Raw genomic sequence first — 22,449 nt, forward strand, 5'->3', positions numbered from 1 at the left:
TAAACACAATGACAGCAGTGTGAAATTGAGTGAGAGAGAGAGAGAGAGAGAGAGAGAGAGAGACAGACAGAGACATACAGTCTGCGGCAGTGTTAGGGGTTTTCAGGCTGATTCAAGAACCAGACGGAAATGGAAATGAAGCTGTTGTTGAACCTTGAGATGTGGGTCTTCAGACTCCTGTGCCTCCTGCCTCATGGCAACACTGCGAGCGGGCATGGCCTGGTGATGGACGTTGCCCTCCTGAGACATTGCCTCTTGCTGATGTTGGCGATGGGGTGGGGTGGAGGGGGGAAGAGCTGTAACCGTGATGGAACTGGTTAGGTTCACTACCTGTGTACTGGAGTTTGTTTACCAGGCTATGATGCAACCAGTCAGGATGCTCCAGTCAGTGGGTCAGCCTGCATCTCTTGGAAGAGACACAGTCAACATTTCAGGTCAGAGACCCTGTTCTAAAGGTGTCTGGCTGCAGGGATGGTGGGAGATTGTGGGGATAAACGGTAAATCTGGATTGTGGTTAGTGAGTGAGGGTGGGGGCTTCTCTTGCTCTGGCTGAGAACTTGAGACAGAACAACAACAAGGGGTCCAACTTCAGGCTCCAGGGCTGTCAGCTGAGGTTGGACAGAAGGAGAGAGGGGACACAGAGTAAATCAGAGAAGTCACCTCATGCCTGTGACAGTGACTGAGAGCTAGATTTCTTTGTTCACAGGCTCTGTGTTTCATGAATCAGCCCCTCAGAAGTTGAACCTCTCGGAGGCAAGGCACCAGTGCCTGATCGAGGGGGCAGAGTTAGCCACCGCTGGCCAGCTGTACTTGGCGTGGAGCCAAGGCTTGGATCGTTGTGATGCGGGCTGGCTGGCTGATGGGAGTGTGCGTTATCCTATCAACATTCCCAGGAGGAATTGTGGTGGAGGTGTGCCAGGAGTAAGGACAATTTATCAACTCCCAAACAGGACAGGCTTCCCTGACCCTGGTTCCAAGTACGATGCCTATTGTTTCCGAGGTAAGATCTCAGTGTGGTGCTGTGTGCACTGGAGTGTGGTTATACAGACTGTGGGGGACAGGGAGCGTGGGTGATGTGACTGAACACCAGGGCCACAGAGTCACAGAGTCCTGATCTGACCTGTGTGTGTTTTTCAATAACCTATGTGTTGTTAGTTAAATGAAGGTAATCTTGGTGAGAGAGACTGGGCTTCATATCCACAAATCCCACCTCACACCCTGGGCGTGAAGCATGGATGAAATAAATAACTCCTTCATCACGGATCAAGAATTCAACTAGGTGTACTGTGGTGACACAGTTCCCTTGAATGTCACTTCTTGACTTCCCATGACCTGGATTAGGCAGTTCTAATGTTCCATATTCACCGCTCACGCATTCCCTCTAAACGCCGATCTGCTCCACCACTGGTGCACTGTGGCACTGTCTACAAAATACACTGGGCAACAGACTTTATTATTCAAGATTCGTCTAATTTCATTTCCAGTATACAAGCATAAAAGAGAATGAAATAATTGTTACTCTGGATCTGATGCAGCACAAAATAAAACCACAAAAAAAAAGAAAAATAACAATAAAAAGTGTGGAGGTGTTGATTAGTGGTCCTGGTGTGGATGCTATGTAGCCTCCTCCCCGATGGGAGTGGGACAAACAGTCCATGAACAGGGTGGGTGGGATCCTTCATGATGTTACTGGACCTTTTTAGCACCTTTCTGTATATAGATTGTTGATGGTGGGCAGGCTGGTGCCAGTGATGCATTGGACATTTTGACTACCCTTTGTAGAGCCTTCCTGCCCACCACAGTGCAGTTTCCGTACCAAGCAGTGATGCAGCTCGTTAGGATGCTCTCTACTGAATGGAAGATCCTACAATATGTAGTGGACACGGCCCAGCCCATCACGAGTAAAGTCCTCCAAACCATTGAGAACATCTACACAGAGCGTTGTCGGAGGAAAAGCAGCATTCATCATCAGGGAACATACATCAAAGTTGCTGGTGAACGCAGCAGGCCAGGCAGCATCTATAGGAAGAGGCGCAGTCGACGTTTCAGGCCGAGACCCTTCGTCAGGAGGGATCTCACCACCCAGGTCATGCTGTCTTCTGGCTGCTGCCACCAGGAAGGAGGTACAGGAGTCTCAGGACTCACACCTCCAGGTTCAGTATAGTTATCACCACTCAACCAACAGGCTATTGAACCAAAGGGGATAACTTCACCTGCCCCATCACCACAACCTATGGACTCACTTTCAAGGACTCTTCATGTTCTCGATATTGCTTGCTTATTTATTTATTATTAATATTATTTGTTTCTGTTTGTATTTGTGCAGTTGTTGTCTTTCGCAGACTGGTTAAAAGCCCAGTTGATGCAGTCTTTCATTGATTTTGTTATGGCTATTATTTTCTTAGGCATTTATTGAGAATGCCTGCAAAAAAACAAATCTCATGTTTGAATATGGATATAGATATGTACTTTGATAATAAATTTACTTTGAACTTTTGAACCTTTCTGTGCATTTGTAGAATGACGTGAGTATGGATATGCATAGTCTAGTTCCCTTTAGCCTCCTCAGGATCAATGTGTAGTTAGCAGCCATTGGACAACTGCATCCCTTCACTTAGTACAACAAGCTGTCCATCTGTCCTTACTGTCACACACAGCTCTCTGGCTGTCTCCCTCTGCAATGACCATCCTCAGGAACATTCGCATTGGGGGTCTTTCAAGAATGTGAACACTTGCAAGGTTACAGGCCCTGATGCAGTATCTGGTAGGGCTCTGAAAACCTGTGCCAACCAACTGGCAGGGGTGTTCAAAGACACTGAATCTCTCATCGCTACACTCGGAAGTTCGCACCTGCGTCAAAAGGGCAACAGCCATACCAGTGCCCAAGAAGGGCAGTGTGAGCTGCCTTAATGACTATAGTTCAGTAGCACCCACATCTACAGTGATGAAGTGCTTTGAGAGATTGGTTATGGTTAGAATTAACTCCTGTCTCAGCAAGGACCTGGACCACTGCATTTTGCCTATTGCCACCATAGATCAATGGCAGACCTGACCTCATTGGCTCTTCTAGTGGCCTTGGATCACCCGGACAATACAAGTACCTTTGTCAGGATGCTGCTTATCATAGTCATAGTCATACTTTATTGATCCCGGGGGAAATTGGTTTTCGTTACAGTTGCACCATAAATAATAAATAGTAATAGAACCATAAATAGTTAAATTGTAATATGTAAATTATGCCAGTAAATTATGAAATAAGTCCAGGACCAGCCTGTCAGCTCAGGGTGTCTGACCCTCCAAGGGAGGAGTTGTAAAGTTTGATGGCCACAGGCAGGAATAACTTCCTATGACGCTCTGTGCTGCATCTCGGAGGAATGAGTCTTTGGCTGAATGTACTCCTGTGCCCAACCAGTACAATATGTAGTGGATGGGAGACATTGACCAAGATGGCATGCAACTTAGACAGCATCCTCTTTTCAGACACCACCGTGAGAGAGTCCAGTTCCATCCCCACAACATCACTAGCCTTACGAATGAGTTTGTTGATTCTGTTGGTGTCTGCTACCCTCAGCCTGCTGCCCCAGCACACAACAGCAAACATGATAGCACTGGCCACCACAGACTCGTAGAACATCCTCAGCATCGTCCGGCAGATGTTAAAGGACCTCGTTCTCCTCAGGAAATAGAGATGGCTCTGACCCTTCTTGTAGACAGCCTCAGTGTTCTTAGACCAGTCCAGTTTATTGTCAATTCGTATCCCCAGGTATTTGTAATCCTCCACCATGTCCACACTGACCCCCTGGATGGAAACAGGGGTCACCGGTACCTTAGCTCTCCCCAGGTCTACCACCAGCTCCTTAGTCTTTTTTACATTAAGCTGCAGATAATTCTGCTCACACCATGTGACAAAGTTTCCTGCCGTAGCCCTGTACTCAACCTCATCTCCCTTGCTGATGCATCCAACTATGGCAGAGTCATCCGAAAACTTCTGAAGATGACAAGACTCTGTGCAGTAGTTGAAGTCCGAGGTGTAAATGGTGAAGAGAAAGGGAGACAAGACAGTCCCCTGTGGAGCCCCAGTGCTGCTGATCACTCTGTCGGACACACAGTGTTGCAAGCACACGTACTGTGGTCTGCCAGTCAGTTAATCAAGGATCCATGACACCAGGGAAGCATCCACCTGCATCGCTGTCAAATTCTCCCCCAACAGAGCAGGGCGGATGGTGTTGAACGCACTGAAGAAGTCAAAAAACATGACCCTCACAGTGCTCGCTGGCTTGTCCGGGTGGGCGTAGACACAGTTCAGCAGGTAGACGATGGCATCCTCAACTCCTAGTCGGGGCTGGTAGGCGAACTGGAGGGGATCTAAGTGTGGCCTGACCATAGGCCGGAGCAGCTCCAGAACAAATCTCTCCAGGGTCCTCATGATGTGGGAGGTCAATGCCACCGGTCTGTAGTCATTGAGGCCGCTGGGGCGCGGCGTCTTCAGCACAGGACGAGGCAGGACGTCTTCCACAGTACAGGAACTACAGTTGAACTACATGTAGTAGTATCAACTACAGTTCAGTGTTTAACACCATCATTCCTCCAGTTCTGATCGAGAAACCACAGACTTGGCGCTCTGTACCTCCCTCTGCAACTGGATCCTTGACTTCTTCATGGAAGACCACGTCGTACGGATTGGAAATAACATCTCCACCTTTCTGACATCAGCATTAATGCAGCTCAGGGATGTGTGCTTAGTCCCCTGCTCGACTCTCTCTACACCCATGACTGTGTAGCTAGGTACAGTTCAAATGCCATCTATAAATTTGTAATCAACGCAACTATTGTTGGCAGGATCTCAGATGGTGACGAGAGGGCATACAGGAGTGAGATAGATCAGCTAGTTGAGTGGTCTTGCAGCAACAACCTTGCATTCAGTATCAATAAGACCAAAGAACTGATTGTGGACTTCAGAAAGAGTAAGATGAGGGAACACACACCAGTCCTCATACTGGGATCAGAAGTAGAAAGGGTGAGTAATTTCAAATGCCTGGGTGTCAACATCCCTGAGGATGTATCCTGGGCTCAATATATCGATGCAGCTGCAAAGAAGCACAACAGTGGGTATATGATAACAGTCAAGCTGGAAGATTGCTGACAGAACACCATCTGCTTAAAAAATGCCTTCACCCTCTGTTATGAAACGATAGCCGAGCCAAAAAAGGTGTTTTGGAGAATGATACACTTCCTCCACCCCCCATCCCCTGAGAGAGAGGTGCCAGATTCCTCATTGCCCTGGGCTGTCCAGGAATTGCATATCTCTCGGTGAGTAGCTGTGAGTGACTCAGGGAGAAAATGAAAAAGGACACAAGGCAGGTGATTGTGAAAGATTCCTTTCATCGTAAATTAGCATTTATTACTGATCGTAACCTTGCAGATGTTATAAAACTGGTCCATTTTGGTGATTAGGAGGCTATTCATGTTCTAATGAGCTGTGCAAAGGCTGACCAGCGTAAAGGAAGTGCTGGAGAGTGGGGTGACACTGGTGACCCCTCTCGTCCCCACCGGGTACATCTCCAGGCTCTGTTACTATCACTTGGCTTCGTTGATGATCACATTGTTTCTGCTTCAGCCATGGGTGCAGTGAATCAGACCTGGTGAAAATATCTTCTCCAGTGGTCATTGTGTTTTATCTATGGCCTGCTTTCAAATCCCTCCTTGTGGAAATTTATTTATTGAGATACAGTGCACAATAGATACTTTCAGCCCTTTGAATTGTGCCACCAAGCAAACCCTGATTTAACTGCAGCCGAATTGCAGGACAATTTACAAAAACCAATTAACCTACTAACTGGCATGTCTTAGGCTTGTGGGAGGAAACTAGAGCGCCCGTAGAAAACCTAAACCTTCCACGGGTAAGACATAGAGTCCTTACAGATGACGTCAGAATTGAGCTCTGAACCCCGGTGCTCTGAGCTGTAATAGTGTTGTGCTAACCACTACCCTACAGTGGTGCCCCTCAACAGCCTGCTGCCCTATCACACAGGGATAGTGAGGAAGTGTCTCTTACACACGCTCCAAGCAGAAGGCAGCATCAGCTCTTCCTATCTGTGGCACAAACCTTTCTTGTTTTTGAGTTATAGAGTTGTACAACATGGAATCAAGCCCTTTGGTTCATCTGCTCCACGCTGACCAAGGTGCCCCATTTGCCAATGTCTGGTCTGAAATTTTCTAAACCTTTCTCATCCATGCAGGTGAATCAGAATCAGTTTTGTTTTCACTTTAGAACAACCTCATTATATTAAGATCATTGTTTGACATAACAGTTTTACCAGTGACCATTCCCTGCCCAGTGTCACAGTGGAAATTCCCACCACTGCTTTCCTCCCCCTGCATAGCCTACCATTACGTTCCTTGCTGCTGTGGGACAACACACACACACACACACACACACACACACATCACCCCCTGCCCCACCTGGTGGGGTAGAAATGCAACTGTATCTTGGTATGGAGGTAAGGGCGTTCAGCACTCACAAAGAGTAAAACACACATGCATGAGCTTTTTTTTCTGACACAAGAGATTCTGCAGATACTGGAAATCCAGAGAAACACACACAAGATGCTGGAGGAACTCAGCAGGTCAGATAGCATCTATGGAGGGGAATAAACAGTTAAGGTTTCAGGCTGAGATCTTTCATCAGAACTACAATTTCTCATGTTTTTCAGATCCCTCTACAGTTTCTCCCTCCCCGTCTCTGCAGTGCCCTATGTTACTGAATCACTCTTCACATCCTATGTATCCCACAAAGCACTCACTGCACCATCAGCAGCCAGACCCTCTTGAGATCAGTAATTCAATTTCTCAACCCACCTCTGCTGTACTTCCCAACACTCAAAACAAAACAGAGGGCATATAATGTAGACAACACACATAATATAGAATATAGAATTTAAGGGGAAGTTAGCTGATTGGGGAACCTTAAAAAAACAGGCATAAAGAGAGAAAAGATGAAATATGAAGGTAAGCTAGCCAATAATAAAAAAGAGGATATCAAAAGCTTTTTTTCAGATATATAAAGACTCAAAGTGAGATGAGAATGGATATTGGACCATTTGAAAAATGATGCTTGAGAGGTAGTAATTGGGGCCAAACAAATGGGGGATTAACTTAATAAGTATTTTGTGTCAGTCTTCACTGTTGAAGATACTAGCAGAATGCCAGCAATTTGAAAATATCAGGGGGGCAGAAATTAGTGTAGTTGCTATTACTAAGGAGAAAGTGGTTGGGAAACTGAAAGGTCTGAAGGTAGATAAGTCACCTGGACCAGATGGTCTACACCCCAGAGTTCTGAAAGAGGGGGCTGAAGATATTAATGAAGCATTATTAAAGATCTTTCAAGAATCACTGGATTCTGGAATAGTTCCGGATGACTGGAAAATTGTAAATGATTATCGTCCAGTTGCACTTACATCCACTGTGATGAAATGCTTTCAGGTTGGTGAAGAAACATATCAGCTCTTGCCTGAGAAGTGACTTGGATCTGCTCCAATTTGCCTATCGGCACAACTGGTCCACAGCAGATGCCATTTAACCGACTCTTCACTTAACCCTCGAACATCTGGACAGCAAAGATTCATACATCAGGATGTTCTTTATCGGCTACAGCTCAGTATTCAATACTATCACCCCCTCAAAACTAATCAATAAACTTCTAGACCTTGGCCTCAATACATCCCTGTGCATGGATTTCCTCATTTACAGACCCCAGTCAGATTGGATTGGCAACAACGTCTCCTCCACGATCTCTATCAGCACAGGGGCAACACAAGATTGTGTGCTTAGGCCCCTGCTCTCCTTGCTTTATACTTATGACGGTGTGGCTAAGCACAGCTCTAATGCCACATTCAAGTTTGCTGATGACACCACTCTCATTGCCCGAATCAAAGGTGGTGACGGATCAGCATATAGGAGGGAGATTAAAAATCTGGCTGAGTAGTGGTGCCACAACTACCAACCACTCGATGTCAGCCAGACCAAAGGGCTGATTTTTGACTTCAGAAGGAGGAAACCAAAGGTCCATGAGGCAGTCCACACTGGGGGATCAGAAATTTTAAGTTCCTCAGGATATCATTTCAGAGGGCTGCTCCTGGGCCCTGCATGTAAGTTCAATTACGAAGAAAGCACAGCAGCACCTCTACTTCCTTCGAAGTTTGCAAAGATTCAGCATGACATCTAAAACTGTGACATATAGATGTGTGATGGAGAGTATATTGACTGGTTTTGCCATGGCCTGGAGTGAAACCACGAATGCCCTTGAACAGAACATCCGACAAAAAATTATAGATGTGGGCCAGTCCTTACAGGTAAAGTCCTCCTCACCATTGAGTACATCAACAAGGAGTAACCATAAGACCATAAGATATAGGAACAGAACGTAGAACATAGAACATAGAACAATACAGCATAGTACAGCCCCTTCAGCCCACAATGTTGTGCTGGCCCTTAAACCCTGCCTCCCATATAACCCCCCCATCTTAAATTCCTCCATATACCTGTCTAGTAGTCTCTTAAACTTCACAAGTGTATCTGCCTCCACCACTGACTCAGGCAGTGCATTCCACACACCAACCACTCTCTGAGTGAAACACCTTCCTCTAATATCCATCTTGAACTTCCCACCCCTTACCTTAAAGCCATGTCCTCTTGTTTTGAGCAGTGGTGCCTTGGGGAAGAGGTGCTGGCTATCCACTCTATCTATTCCTCTTAATATCTTGTACACCTCTATCATGTCTCCTCTCATCTTCCTTCTTTCCAGAGAGTAAAGCCCTAGCTCCCTTAATCTCTGATCATAATGCATACTTTCTAAACCAGGCAGCATCCTGGTAAATCTCCTCTGTACTCTTTCCAATGCTTCCACATCCTTCCTATAGTGAGGCGACCAGAAACGACACAGTACTCCAAGTGTGGCCTAACCAGAGTTTTATAGAGCTGTATCATTACCCCCGCGACTCTTAAACTCTGTCCCTCGACTTATGAAAGCTAACACCCCATAAGCTTTCTTAACTACCCTATCTACCTAACTTTCAGGGATCTGTGGACATGTACCCGCAGATCCCTCTTCTCCTCCACACTACCAAGTATCCTGCCATTTACTTTGTACTCTGCCTTGGAGTTTGTCCTTCCAAAGTGTACCAGCTCACACTTCTCTGGGTTGAACTCCATCTGCCACTTCTCAGCCCACTCCTGCATCCTATCAATGTTTCTCTGCAATCTTTGACAATCATCTACACTGTCCACAACACCACCAACCTTTGTGTCGTCTGCAAACTTGCAACCCAACCTTCTACCCCCACATCCAGGTCGTTAATAAAAATCACGAAAAGTAGAGGTCCCAGAACGAATCCTTGTGGGACACCACTAGTCACAACCCTCCAATCTGAATGTACTCCCTCCACCACGACCCTCTGCCTTCTGCAGGCAAGCCAATTCTGAATCCACCTGGCTGAACTTCCCTGGATCCCGTGCCTTCTGACTTTCTGAATAAGCCTACAGTGTGAAACCTTGTCAAATGTCTTACTAAAATCCATATAGATAACATCCACTGCACTACCCTCATCTATATGCCTGGTCACCTCCTCAAAGAACTCTATCAGACTTGTTAGACGTGATCTGCCCTTCACAAAGCCATGCTGACTGTCCCTAATCAGACCATGGTTCTCTAAATGCCCGTAGATCTTATTTCTAAGAATCTTTTCCAACAGCTTTCCCACCACAGATGTAAGGCTTACTGGACTATAATTACCCGGACCATCCCTACTACCATTTTTGAATAAGGGGATAACATTTGCCTCCCTCCAATCCTCTGGTACCATTCCCGTGGACAACGAGGACATAAAGATCCTAGCCAGAGGCTCAGCAATCTCTTCCCTTGTCTCGTGGAGCAGCCTTGGGAATATTCCGTTTGGCCGCGGGGACTTATCCGTCCTAATGTATTTTTTTACAACTCCAACACCTCCTCTCCCTTAATATCAACATGCTCCAGAACATCAACCTTACTCATATTGTCCTCACCATCATCAAGTTCCCTCTTATTGGTGAATACCGAAGAGAAGTATTCGTTGAGGACCTCGCTCACTTCCACAGCCTCCAGGCACATCTTCCTACCTTGAGCTCTAATCGGTCCTATCTTCCATTCGGCCCATCGAGTCTGCTCTGCCATTCAATCATGGGCTGATCCAGCTCTTCCAGTTCATCCCCACTCCCCTGCTTTCTCCCCATACCCTTTGATGCCCTAGCTAATCAAGAACCTATCTATCTTTGCCTTAAATACACCCAATGACTTGGCCTCCACAGCCACTCACGGCAACAGAGTGCTGTTGCAGAGAAGAAGCATCTGTCATCAAGGTCCCCATCACCCAGGCCATGCTCTCTTCTCACTGCTGCCATCAGGAAAAAGGTACAGGAACCTTAGAACCCACAGCACCATCCGGCTCTTGAACCAGAGGGGATAACTTCACTCAATTTAACTCAGCCCGTCATTGAACTCTTTCCACAACCTACGCACTCATTTTCAAGGACTCTTCATCTCATGTTCTTGAAATTGATTACATATTTATTGTTATTTTTTTCTTTTTGCATTTTGCAGTTGTCTTTTGTACGTTGGTTGTTTGTCCTGTTGGCTGCAGTCTTTCATTAATTCTATTATGCTTCTTGGATTTATTGAGTATGGCTGTAAGAAAATGAACCTTCATGTTGTATATGATGACATATAGGTGATTTGATACTCAATTTACTTTGAACCTTGAGTGCCACTCCACTCTTTAAGAAGGTAGGGAGGCAGAAGAATTGAAATTATAGGCCAATTAGCCTGACTTCAGTAATGGGAAAGATGTTGGAGTCCATTTTTAAGGATGAGGTTTTGGGGTACTTGGAGGCACATAGGCCAAAGTCAGCATAGTTTCCTGAAGGGTAAATCTTGCCTGACAAATACATTGGAATTCTTCGAGGAAATAACAGGCAGGATAGACAGTCAGTGGACGTTGTTGACTTGGATTTTCAGAAGGCCTTGGACAAGGTATCACACATGAGGCTCCTTAACAAGATAAGAGCCCATGGTATTACAGGAAATATATCTGTATGGATAGAAGATTGGCTGACTGACAGGAGACGAAGCGTGGGAATAAAGGGAGCCTTTTCTGGTTGGCTGCTGGTGACTCGTGGTGTTCCACAGGGGTCAGTGTTGAGACCGTTTCTTTTCATGTTACAGGTCATTGATCTGGATGAAGGAATTGATGGCTTTGTGGCTAAGTTTGTGGACAATATGAAGGTAGATGGAGGGGCAGGTAGTGCTGAGGAAGCAGGAAGTCTGCAAGAGGATTTAGATAGATTGGGAGAATGGGCAAAGTAGTGGCAGATGAAATACAGTGTCGGGAAGTGTATGGATATGCATTTTGGTGGAAGGAATAAAGACATAGACTATCTTCTAAATGGGGAGAAAATTCAAAAATCAAAGGTGCAAAAGGACTTCAGAGGTTAACCCTTAAGGTTAACTTGCAGGTTGAGTCAGTGAGGAAGGTAAATTCAATGTTATCATTCATTTCGAGAGGACTAGATTACAAAAGCAAGAGCGTAATACTGAAGCTTTGACAAGATCGCACTTGGAGTATTGTGAGCAGTTTTGGGCCCCTTATCTAGGAAAAGATGTGTTGGCAAGGAGAAATTTCACTGGGTGTTCACAAGAATGATACCTAGAATGAAAAAGTTAATGTACAAGGAGTATTTGATGGTTTTGTGCCTGTACTGAAGTTCGGAAGAATGAGGCGGGAATCTCATTGAAACCTCTCAAGTATTGAAAGGCCAAGATAGTGTGGCTGTGGAGAGGATGCTTCCTATATTGGTGGAGTTTAGGAGCAGAGGAAACAGGTTCATAATAGAGGGATGTCCATTTATAAGAGATGAGGAATTTCTTTAGCCAAGGATAGTGGATCTGTGGAATTCATTGCCGCAGACAGCTGTGGAGGACAGGTCATTGTGTATATTTAAAGTGGAGATTGAGAAGTTGTTCATTAGTCAAGATGTCAAAGATTGCAGGGAGGAGGTAAGAGAATGGAGTTGAGAGGGATAATAAATCAACCATGATGAAATGACAGAGCAGACTTAATGGGCTGAATGCCTTAATTTTGCTGCCTTATCTAAACGACCATAAGACCATAAGCCACAGGAGCAGGATTAGGCCATTTTACCAGTTGAGTCTGTTCCACTATTCAATCATGGCTGATCCTTTTTCTCCCCCTCCACTACCCGGCCTTCTCCCTGTAACCTTTGATGCTGTGGCCAATCAAGAACCAATCAAACTTTGCCTTAAATACACCCAATGACCTGGCCTCCAATGCTGCCTGTGGTTACATATTCCACAAGTTCACCGCCCTCTAGCTCCCTCTCACAAAGGCATCAGTGCCGGACTCCGGAGCGAAGGCTCCCGAGTTCGAATCCAAGTCGGGTCACCCCCCGAGCATGCTTTCCATCCGTGCTGGGTTGAGCGTTGAGCAAGCCACTCGGCCTCGTAAAAAACAAAAAGGTCGAGTCAGGAATGTTCATATCGTGACGCGGTTAATCCGAAGGGAGACCAATCCTGACACCACGTGCCAGACAAGAATGGCTGACTGTCTGGTGTGACACGCTAAAAAAAAACACCCTTTGGCTAAAGAAATTTCTCTGCTTCTCTGTTTTAAGTGGATTCCCCTCTACCTGAGACTGTGCCCTCTTGTCCTAGACTCCCCCACCATGGGAAGCATCCTTTCCACATCTACTCTGTCCAGACCTTTCAACATTTAAAAAGTTTCAGTGAGATGCTGTTTAGAAAATACTCTGCACATTTATTTCTCCTATTAAAGTGCATAACCAGGCACTTTCCAACATTGTATTTCATTTGCCGCTTTTTTGCCTGTTCTCCTAATCTGTCTTTCTTCTGCACCCTACCTGTTTCCTCATCACTACCTGCCCCTCCACCAATCTTTGTATCATCTGCACACTTGACAACAAAACCATGTATTTCTTCTTCTAAGTCATTGATATACAGCATAAAAAGAAGTGGTCCCAACACTGACCCCTGCGGAACACCACTAGTCATTGCCAGCCAAGCAGCCAAGCAGAAAAGGATCCTTTTATTCCCACTCACGACCTCCTACCTATCAGCCAATGCTCTAACCATGCTAGTAACTTTCCTGTAATACCATGGGCTCTTAACTTGGTAAGCATCCATACATGTGGTACCTTGTCCAAGGCCTTCTGAAAATCCAAATGTACAATATCCACTGTATCACCTTTATCTATCCTATGTATAATTTCATCAAAGAATTCCAGCAGTTTGGTCAGGCAGGATTTTCCCTAAAGAAAACCATGCTGACTTTGTACTATCTTGTCCTGTGTCACCAAGAACTCCATAACCTCATCCTTAGCAACTGACTCCAACATCTTCCCAACCACTGAGGTCATGTTGACAGGTCTATAACTTCCTTTCTGCTGCCTCCCTCCTTTCTTAAAGAGTGGAGTGACATTTGCAATTTTCCAGTCCTCTAGAACCATGCTAGAGTTTGATCATTCTTGTAAGATCATTACCAATGCCTCCAAATTCTGCACTGCTACCTCTATTAGAACCCTAGCGTGTAGTTCATCTGGTCTGGGTGGCTTATGCACCTTTAGGTTTTTCAGCTTTTTGAGCACCTTCTCCCTTGTAATGGTAACTGCACTCACTTCTCTTCCCTTCCCTTCCCTCTCACCCTTCAACATCTGACGTACTACTAGGGTCTTCCATGGTGAAGACTGATGGAAAATGTTCATTTAGTTCATCTGCATCTCCTTGTCCCCCATTATTATTTCTCCAGCCTCATTTTCTAGTGGTCCTATATTCATTCTCATCTCTCTTTTATTTTTTACATACTTGAGAAAGCTTTTACTATCTACCTTGTTTGCTAGCTTGCTTTTATGTTTCACCTTTTCACTTCTAATGATTTTTTTAGTTGCACTCTTTGGTTTTTAAAAGCTTCCCAATCCTCTATCTTCCTGCTAATTCTTGTCTGGTTGCATGCCCTCTCTTTTGTTTTTACATTAGCCTTGACTTCCTTTTTCAGCCACCGTTGTGCCATTTGAGCATTTCTTTATTTTTGGAATACATCTATCCTGCACCTTCCTTATTTTTCCCAGAAACTCAAGCCATTGCTGCTCTGCTGTCATCCCTGCCAGCAGCTCCTTCCAATTTACTTTGGCCAACAACTCACTCATACCACAGTAATTTCCTTTACTCCATTGAAACACTGCTACATGAGATTTTACTTTCTCCCTATCAAATTTCAAGTTGAATTCAATCATATTGTGATCATTGCCTCCAAAGGGTTCCTTTACTTTAAGCTCCATAATCAACTCCAGATCATTACATAACACCCAATCCAGTATACCAACCTGATTTTCCCACCCACTAACATGTTAAAATCTCCCATGAAATTGCCTTTTTGATACACCTTTTCTATTTCCCATTGTAACCTGTAGTCCACATCCTAGCTAGTGTGGAGGTCTGTATATAACTGCCAGCAGGGTCCTTTTACCCTTGCAGTTTCTTAACTCAACATCTTCCGATCCTATGTCACATCTTTCTAATGATTTGATGCCATTCTCTACCAGCAGACCCACGCCACCCCCTCTGCCTAGCTTCCTATCCCTCTGATATAATGTGTAACCTTGGACATTCAGCTCCCAACTACAACCATCCTTCAGCCACAATTCAGTGTTGGCCACAACATCATACCCGAAAATCTGTAAAAGTTCAACTAGACCATCCACCTTATTTCTTATACTTTGTTCACTGAGATATAACACTTTGAGTCATGCATTTGCTACCCAATTTGTTTCTGCATCCTTAATACACTGATATTCACCCTGCTGGCTGCAATTTTGTCCTATCATTTGCCTGCCCTTCCTGCACACTATCTTTATTTTCTACCATCTGTTCTATCCAGAGTCCCTTCACTCCAGTTCCATTCTCCCTGCCAAATTAGCTTAAACCTTTCCCAACAGCTCTAACAAACCTGGCCTCAAGGATATTGCTCCCCCTCAGGTTCATGTGCAACCTACCACTTTTGAACAGATCATACCTCCCCCAGAAGTGATCTCAATGATCCAAGAACCTGAAGCCCTGTCCCCTGCACCAGCTTCTCAGCCACAGATTGATCTGCCAAATCATCACTGGGACATGGAACAGGTAGCAGTCCAGAAATTATTACCCTGGAGGTCCTGCCTCTCAGCTTTCTGTCTGGCTCTCTAAGTTCTCTCTTCAGGGCCGCTTTGCTTTTCCTTCCTATATCATTGGAACCAATGTGTACCAAGACATCTGGCTGCTCTCCCTGCCCCTCCAAAGTGCTGTGGACGCAATCCGAGACCATAAAAAAGAGGAGCAGAATTAGACCATTTGGTGCATTGAATCTGCTCCATCATTCAATCATGGTTGATCCTTTTTTCCCCTCCTCAGCCCCATACCTGCCTTTCTCCCCATATCCTTTGATGCCATGTCCAATCAAGAACTGATCAAGCTCTGCCTTAAATACATGCAATGGCCTGGTCCCCACAGCTGTCTGTGGTAACAAATTCCACAAACTCACCACCCTCTGGCTAAAGAAATTTCTCTGCATCTCTGTTTTAAATGGATGCCCCTCTATACTGAGGCAGAGCTCTCTTGTCCTAGACTGCCCCACCATGGGAAACGTCCTCTCCTTACCATGAGAAACATCCCTGACCCTGGCATCTGGGAGGATATGGACATTGCATAGGCAGAAGGGATTAGTTTAGTTAATCATTTGATTACTAACTTAATAGGTTTGGCAGAGCATCGTGGGCTGAAGGGCCCGTTCATGGACTGTACTGATCTCTATGTCTATTTGCTATGCCTGGGGCAGGCTGGGGAAGGCTGCTCTGTCATCTGAGTGAGATGTTAACCTGTGGCCTCGTGGATGTGCCAAACACTAGTATTTGTAAATTCTACACTCTATCCTGCAGCCAGTGCCAATGTCAGTACACTGGGATGGTGTGGCCAGTCTGTGCTTTTCTTTGTTGCAATTATTGTGATTTAATTATCTCCTGAGAATCAGAACCAGGCTTATTGCCACTCATATCAGCCGTGAAATTTGTTCTTTTGTGGCAAGACAAAAGATACAATGTAGACAAAACAAATTACTAAAGTTACAGTAAAATTAAAAGTGTATAAGAGAATTGGTGAGGTAGAGTACATTGATTGATGGACCTTTCAGAAATCTGGTGGTAGAGGGGAAGAAACTGTTCATGAAAAGCTGAGTGTGTGTCTTTAGGCTCCTGTACCTCCTCCTGATGGGAACAAAAACAAACGAGCTGGTTGTGGACTACAGGAGGAATGGAAACAGGCTAACCCCTATAGGTGTCAATGGATCTGGGGCTGAGAGGGTTTAAGTTCCTCGGCATACACATCACCGAGGATCTTACGTGGTCTGTACATATACGAGGAACTGTGTGGTGAAAAAGTCACAACAACGCCTCTTTCACCTCAGACAGGCCCCCAAATCCTAAGAACTTTTTACAGGGGCACAATTGAGAGCATCCTGACTGGCTGAATCACTGCCTGGTATGGGAACTGTACTTCCCTCAATCGCAGGACTCTGCAGAGAGTGGTGTGGACAGCCCAGCACATCTGTGGTTGTGAGTTTACCACTATTCAGGACATTTACAAAGACAGGTGTGTAAAAAGGGCCCAAAGGATCATTGGAGACCCGAGTCACCCCAAACACAAACTGTTCCAGCTGCTACCATCCGGGAAACAGTACCACAGCATAAAAGCCAGGACCAACAGGCTCCGGGACAGCTTCTTCCACCAGGTCATCAGACTGATTAATTCATGCTGATACAATTGTATTTCTATGTTATATTAACTATCCTGTTGTACGTACTATTTATTATGAACTACAATAAATTGCACATTGCACAGTTAGATGGAGACAATAGACAATAGGTGCAGGAGTAGGCCATTCGGCCCTTCGAGCCAGCACCACCATTCACTGTGATCATGGCTGATCATCCACAATCAGTACCCTGTTCCTGCCTTCTCCCCATATCCCTTCACTCCGCTATCTTTAAGAGCTCTATCTAACTCTTTTTACAAAGAATCCAGAGAATTGGCCTCCACTGCCTTCTAAGGCAGAGCATTCCACAGATCCACAACTCTCTGGGTGAAAAATAATAGACAATAGACAATAGGTGTATGAGGAGGCCAATCGGCCCTTTGAGCCAGCACCGCCATTCACTGTGATCATGGCTGATCATCCACAATCAGTATCCAGTTCCTGCCTTATCCCCATAACCTTTGATTCTGCTATCTTTAAGAGCTCTATCCATCTCTTTCTTGAAAGCATCCAGAGACTTGGCCTCCACAGCCTTCTGGGGCAGAGCATTCCATATATCCACCACTCTCTGGGTGAAAAAGTTTGTCCTCAACTCCGTTCTAAATGGCCTACCCCTTATTCTTAAACTGTGGCCTTTGGTTCTGGACTCACCCATCAGCGGGAACATGCTTCCTGCCTCCAGCGTGTCCAATCCCTTAATAGTCTTATATGTTTCAATAAGATCCCCTCTCAGCTTTCTAAATTCCAGAGTATACAAGCCCAGTCGCTCCAATCTTTTGACATATGACAGTTCCGCCATCCTGGGAATTAACCTTGTGAACCTACGCTGCACTCCCTCAATAACAAGAATGTCCTTCCTCAAATTTGGAGACCAAAACTGCACACAGTACTCCAGGTGTGGTCTCACCAGGGCCCTGTACAGCTGCAGAAGGACCTCTTTGCTCTTATACTCAATTCCCCTTGTTATGAAGGCCAGCATGCCATTAGCTTTCTTCACTGCCTTCTGTACTTGCATGCTTGCTTTCAGTGACTGATGTACAAGAACACCTAGATCTCGTTGTACTTCCCCTTTTCCTAACTTGACTCCATTTAGATAATAATCTGCCTTCCCGTTCTTACCACCAAAGTGGATAACCTCACATTTATCCACATTAAACTGCATCTGCCATGCATCTGCCCACTCACCCAGCCTGTCCAAGTCACCCTGCATTCTCATAACATCCTCCTCACATTTCACACTGCCACCCAGCTTTGTGTCATCGACAAATTTGCTAATGTTACTTTTAATTCCCTCATCTAAATCATTAATATATATTGTAAACAGCTGCGGTCCCAGCACTGAAACCTGCGGTACCCCACTGGTCACTCCCTGCCATTCCGAAAGGGACCTGTTAATCGCTACTCTTTGTTTTCTGTCAGCCAGCCAATTTTCAGTCCATGTCAGTACTCTGCCCCCAATACCATGTGCCCTAATTTTGCCCACTAATCTCTTATGTGGGACTTTATCAAAGGCTTTCTGAAAGTCCAGGTACACTACATCCACTGGCTCTCCCTTGTCCATTTTCATAGTTACATCCTCAAAAAATTGCAGAAGATTAGTCAAGCCCGATTTCTGCTTTGTAAATCCATGCTGACTCGGACCTATCCTGTTACTGCTATCCAGATGTGTTGTAATTTCATCTTTTATAATTGACTCCAGCATCTTTCCCACCACCGACGTCAGGCTAACTGGTCTATAATTCCCTGTTTTCTCTCTTCCTCCCTTCTTGAAGACAGGGACAACATTAGCCACCCTCCAATCCACAAGAACTAATCTTGAATCTATAGAACATTGGAAAATGATTACCAATGCGTCCACGATTTCTAAAGCCACCTCCTTAGGTTCCCTGGGGTGCAGACCATCAAAAAGAGACGTAATGTAAAGATTTTTACTCCTCATATATATGAAGGATGTAAGTAATAAAGTCAATTCAATTCAACTGGCATCCAACATCCATCGGAATATATTTGGAACATGAACAATGGGGATGGGGAAAGGACTATACTGTATCTCTAATCGCAGAAAGTGAACAGCCAGCCCAGCCTATGACTCAATTGACAGTACTTCAAGCACCATGGAGAGAAATCTTCTGTCACTTGTAATCCTACTTACCTCTGGATAAAAGAAATCTGCTTTGATTAGAGATTAGGCTGGCAGAAAGATCAGCTGCTTGAATTAGCAATGCCTTTGATTGAACTTGCCTATAAACATGTGGAGTAAGACTTGTCAACCAACTGCATGAAGCGGGAATAAATGCAGACTCCAACCACTCTAATCCTCACTCCCAGCCCCACTCCAGTCCTTGCTCTCTGGCCCCACCCTGATCCTTGGTCCCAGCCCCACTCCGACCCTCACTTCCAGACTCTACTCTGATCTTCACTCCCAGGCCCCACTCTGATCCTCACTCCCAGGCCCCACTCTGATCCTCACTTCCAGACCCCACTCTGATCCTCACTTCCAGACCCCACTCTGATCCTCTCTCCCAGGCCCCACTCTTATCCTCACTCCCAGGCCCCACCCTGATCCTCACTCCCAGGCTCCACCCTGATCCTCACTCCCAGGCCCCACTCTGATCCTCACTCCCAGGCCCCATTCTGATCCAGGCACCATTCTGATCCTCACTCCCAGGCCCCACTCCGATCCTCACTCTCAGGTCCCACGCTGATCCTCACTCCCAGGCCCCACTCCGATCCTCACTCCCAGGCCCCACCCTGATCCTCACTCCCAGGCCCCACCCTGATCCTCACTCCCAGGCCCCACTCTGATCCTCACTTCCAGGTCCCACTCTGATCCTCACTTCCAGGCCCCACTCTTATCCTCACTCCCAGGCCCCACCCTGATCCTCACTCCCAGGCCCCACTCTGATCCTCACTCCCAGGCCCCACTCTGATCCTCACTTCCAGGCCCCACTCTTATCCTCACTCCCAGGCCCCACTCTTATCCTCACTCCCAGGCCCCATCCTGATCCTCACTCCCAGGCCCCACCCTGATCCTCACTCCCAGGTCCCACTCTGATCCTCACTCCCAGGCCCCATTCTGATCCAGGCACCATTCTGATCCTCACTCCCAGGCCCCACTCCGATCCTCACTCCCAGGCCCCACTCTGATCCTCACTCCCAGGCCCCACTCTGATCCTCACTCCCAGGCCCCACTCCGATCCTCACTTCCAGGCCCCACTCCGACCCTCACTTGCGACCCTCCTCTTGTCTGCACTGGCACTTGGAGCTCCGGAGTTTTGGAGTTCATCAGGGAACTGTTACATCAGTTTTTCCAAAGAAAGCAGCATCCATCATCAGAATCCAAATCACTGGCATATGTCATGGAATTTGTTGTTCTGTGGCAGCAGTATATTGCAATGCGGAATAATAACTATAAATTACAATATGATATATAAAAATGAAATTAAATCAGTTGTGCAAAAAGAGGTGGGGGGTGAAATAGTGAGGTAGTGAGGTAGAAATCTGATGGTGGAGTGGAAGAAGCTGTTCCTGGATTGTTGAGTGTGCCTTCAGGGCATGTGCTGGATGATGGGGGTCCTTAATGATTTTTGATGCATCACCTTTTGAAGGAGTCTTTGTTGCTGGGGAGGCCAGTGTGCCATGATGGAGCTGACTGAGTTTACAACTTTCTGTAATTCTTTTCGATCCCGTGCATTGGCCCCCCAACACCAGACGGTGAAGCAACCAGTTAGAATGCCCTCGATGGGACATCTGTAGAAATCTGCGAGTGTCTCTGGTGACATACCAATTCTCCTCAAACTCCTGATGAAATATAGCGGCTGTCATGCCTTCTTTGTAATTACACCGCTATGTTGGGCCCAGAATAGATCCTTGGAGATGCAAGTCCACTATCAATTCCTTAGTCTTACTGGTGTTGTGTGTAAGGTTGTTGTTGAAGCACCACTCAACCAGCTGATCTGTCTCACTCCTGTACACCTCCTTGTCACCATCTGAAATTCTGCCAACAATAATTATGTCTTCGGCAAATTTATAGATGGCATTTAAGCTGTGCCTCGCCACACAGTTGTGGGTGTAGAGAGAGAGTAAAGCAGTGGGCTAAGCACGCAACCTTAAGATACGCCATTGTTGATTGTCAGTTATCAGGAGATGTTATTTCTGATCCTCACCTTCTGGTGAGGAAGTCAAGGATCCAATTGCGGAGGGGGTTACAGATGCTCAGGTTTTGGAGCTTTTTGGTTAGAATTGAATGTATAGTTGTGTTGAATGCTGAGCTGTGGTTGAAAAAGAGCAGCGGGAGCTCCAGTGATTTTGCATCTACTGTAGACCTATGGTGGCAATAGGCAAATTGCGCAGGTGTAGGTCCTTGTTTAGGCAGCGGTTGCTTCTAGCCATGACCAACCTCTCAAAGCACTTCATCACTGTAGATGTGAGTGTAACTGGGTGGTATTTGGTGAGGCCTTTCACCCTGTTCTTCTTGGACACTGTTGCCTTTTTGAATCGGGTGGGAACCTCTCACTGCAGCGAGGAGAGATCGAAGGTGTCCTTGAACACTCCCACCAGTTGGTTGACACAGGTTTTCTGAGCCATATCAGCTACACCACTAGGGCCTGATTCCTTGACAGCATTTTCCCTCTTGAGTGATGTTTTGACATCAGCCCCTGAGACAGAGATCACGGGGTCACTGGATGCAGCAGGGATTTGCATGTTTTTATTTTCCCTTTCAAACTATGCATAAAAGATGTGAAGTATCAGTGCCATTCATGATGTTATGTTTTGCTTTGTAGAAGTAATGGCCTGCAAACCCTGTTAGAGCTGCCCTGTATCTAATTCTGTCTCTAACCTCAATCAGAATTGTTTTTTTTTGCTCCTAAGATAGCCTTCTGTAGGTTGTATCTGGGGTTCTTGTATAGCTCTGGTTCACCAGTCTTGAATGCCACTGATAGAGCCCTCAGAAGATTACAAATCTCCTGTGGGTATGTCAAGCAAGTTTTTAAAGGCACACACTCATCCGCACAGGTTTTGATGAAGTCGGTGACAACTGTGATGTATTTATTCAGACTTGAAAATGAATCCCTGAATATTGTCCAGTCCATCGACTCAAAGCAGTCCTGTAGGTTCCCTTGGCCATACCTTCTTTGACCTCACCACCGGTACTGTGGTCTTTAGTCTCTGCCTATGCGCTGGGAGTAGAGGTACAGCCAGGTGATTGGGCTTCCCAAAGTGTGGGCATGGGATGTCACAGTAAGTGTTATTGGTGGTGGTATAACAGTGGTCAAGCATGTTGACTCCTTTGGTTCCACACATGATATCTTGGTGGTAGTTGTTCAGAGACTTCTTCAAGCTAGCCTGGTTGAAATGCCCCGCAGTGAATGGGAAGGCATCAGGATGCACACTTTTGTGTCTGATTACATTCATCAGCTCCTCTAGAGCCTGTCTGAAGTTGGCCTGAGAGGAAGGAAACACTGCTACCAGGATGATAGTGGAAAACGTGGTCAGCAGATAAAAAGGATGGCACTTCACTGCTAGTTGCAGGATGGTGAGCTGG

General features: G+C 45.9%; 1 protein-coding gene across 3 annotated transcripts in view; it reads left to right on the forward strand.

The window, feature by feature from the left end:
• ncanb (neurocan b) overlaps positions 1-22,449 on the forward strand; it is a 400,023-nt gene that overhangs the window by 153,691 nt on the left and 223,883 nt on the right. For all 3 annotated transcript variants that reach the window (XM_063032277.1, XM_063032278.1, XM_063032280.1), the window contains exon 6: positions 707-1,000. In XM_063032277.1, the coding sequence (XP_062888347.1) occupies positions 707-1,000 (294 nt within the window). The remainder of the gene's footprint in view (positions 1-706; positions 1,001-22,449) is intronic.

The sequence above is a fragment of the Mobula hypostoma genome, chromosome 24 (genome assembly GCF_963921235.1).
Source record: "Mobula hypostoma chromosome 24, sMobHyp1.1, whole genome shotgun sequence".
Classification (NCBI taxonomy): Eukaryota; Metazoa; Chordata; class Chondrichthyes; order Myliobatiformes; family Myliobatidae; genus Mobula; species Mobula hypostoma.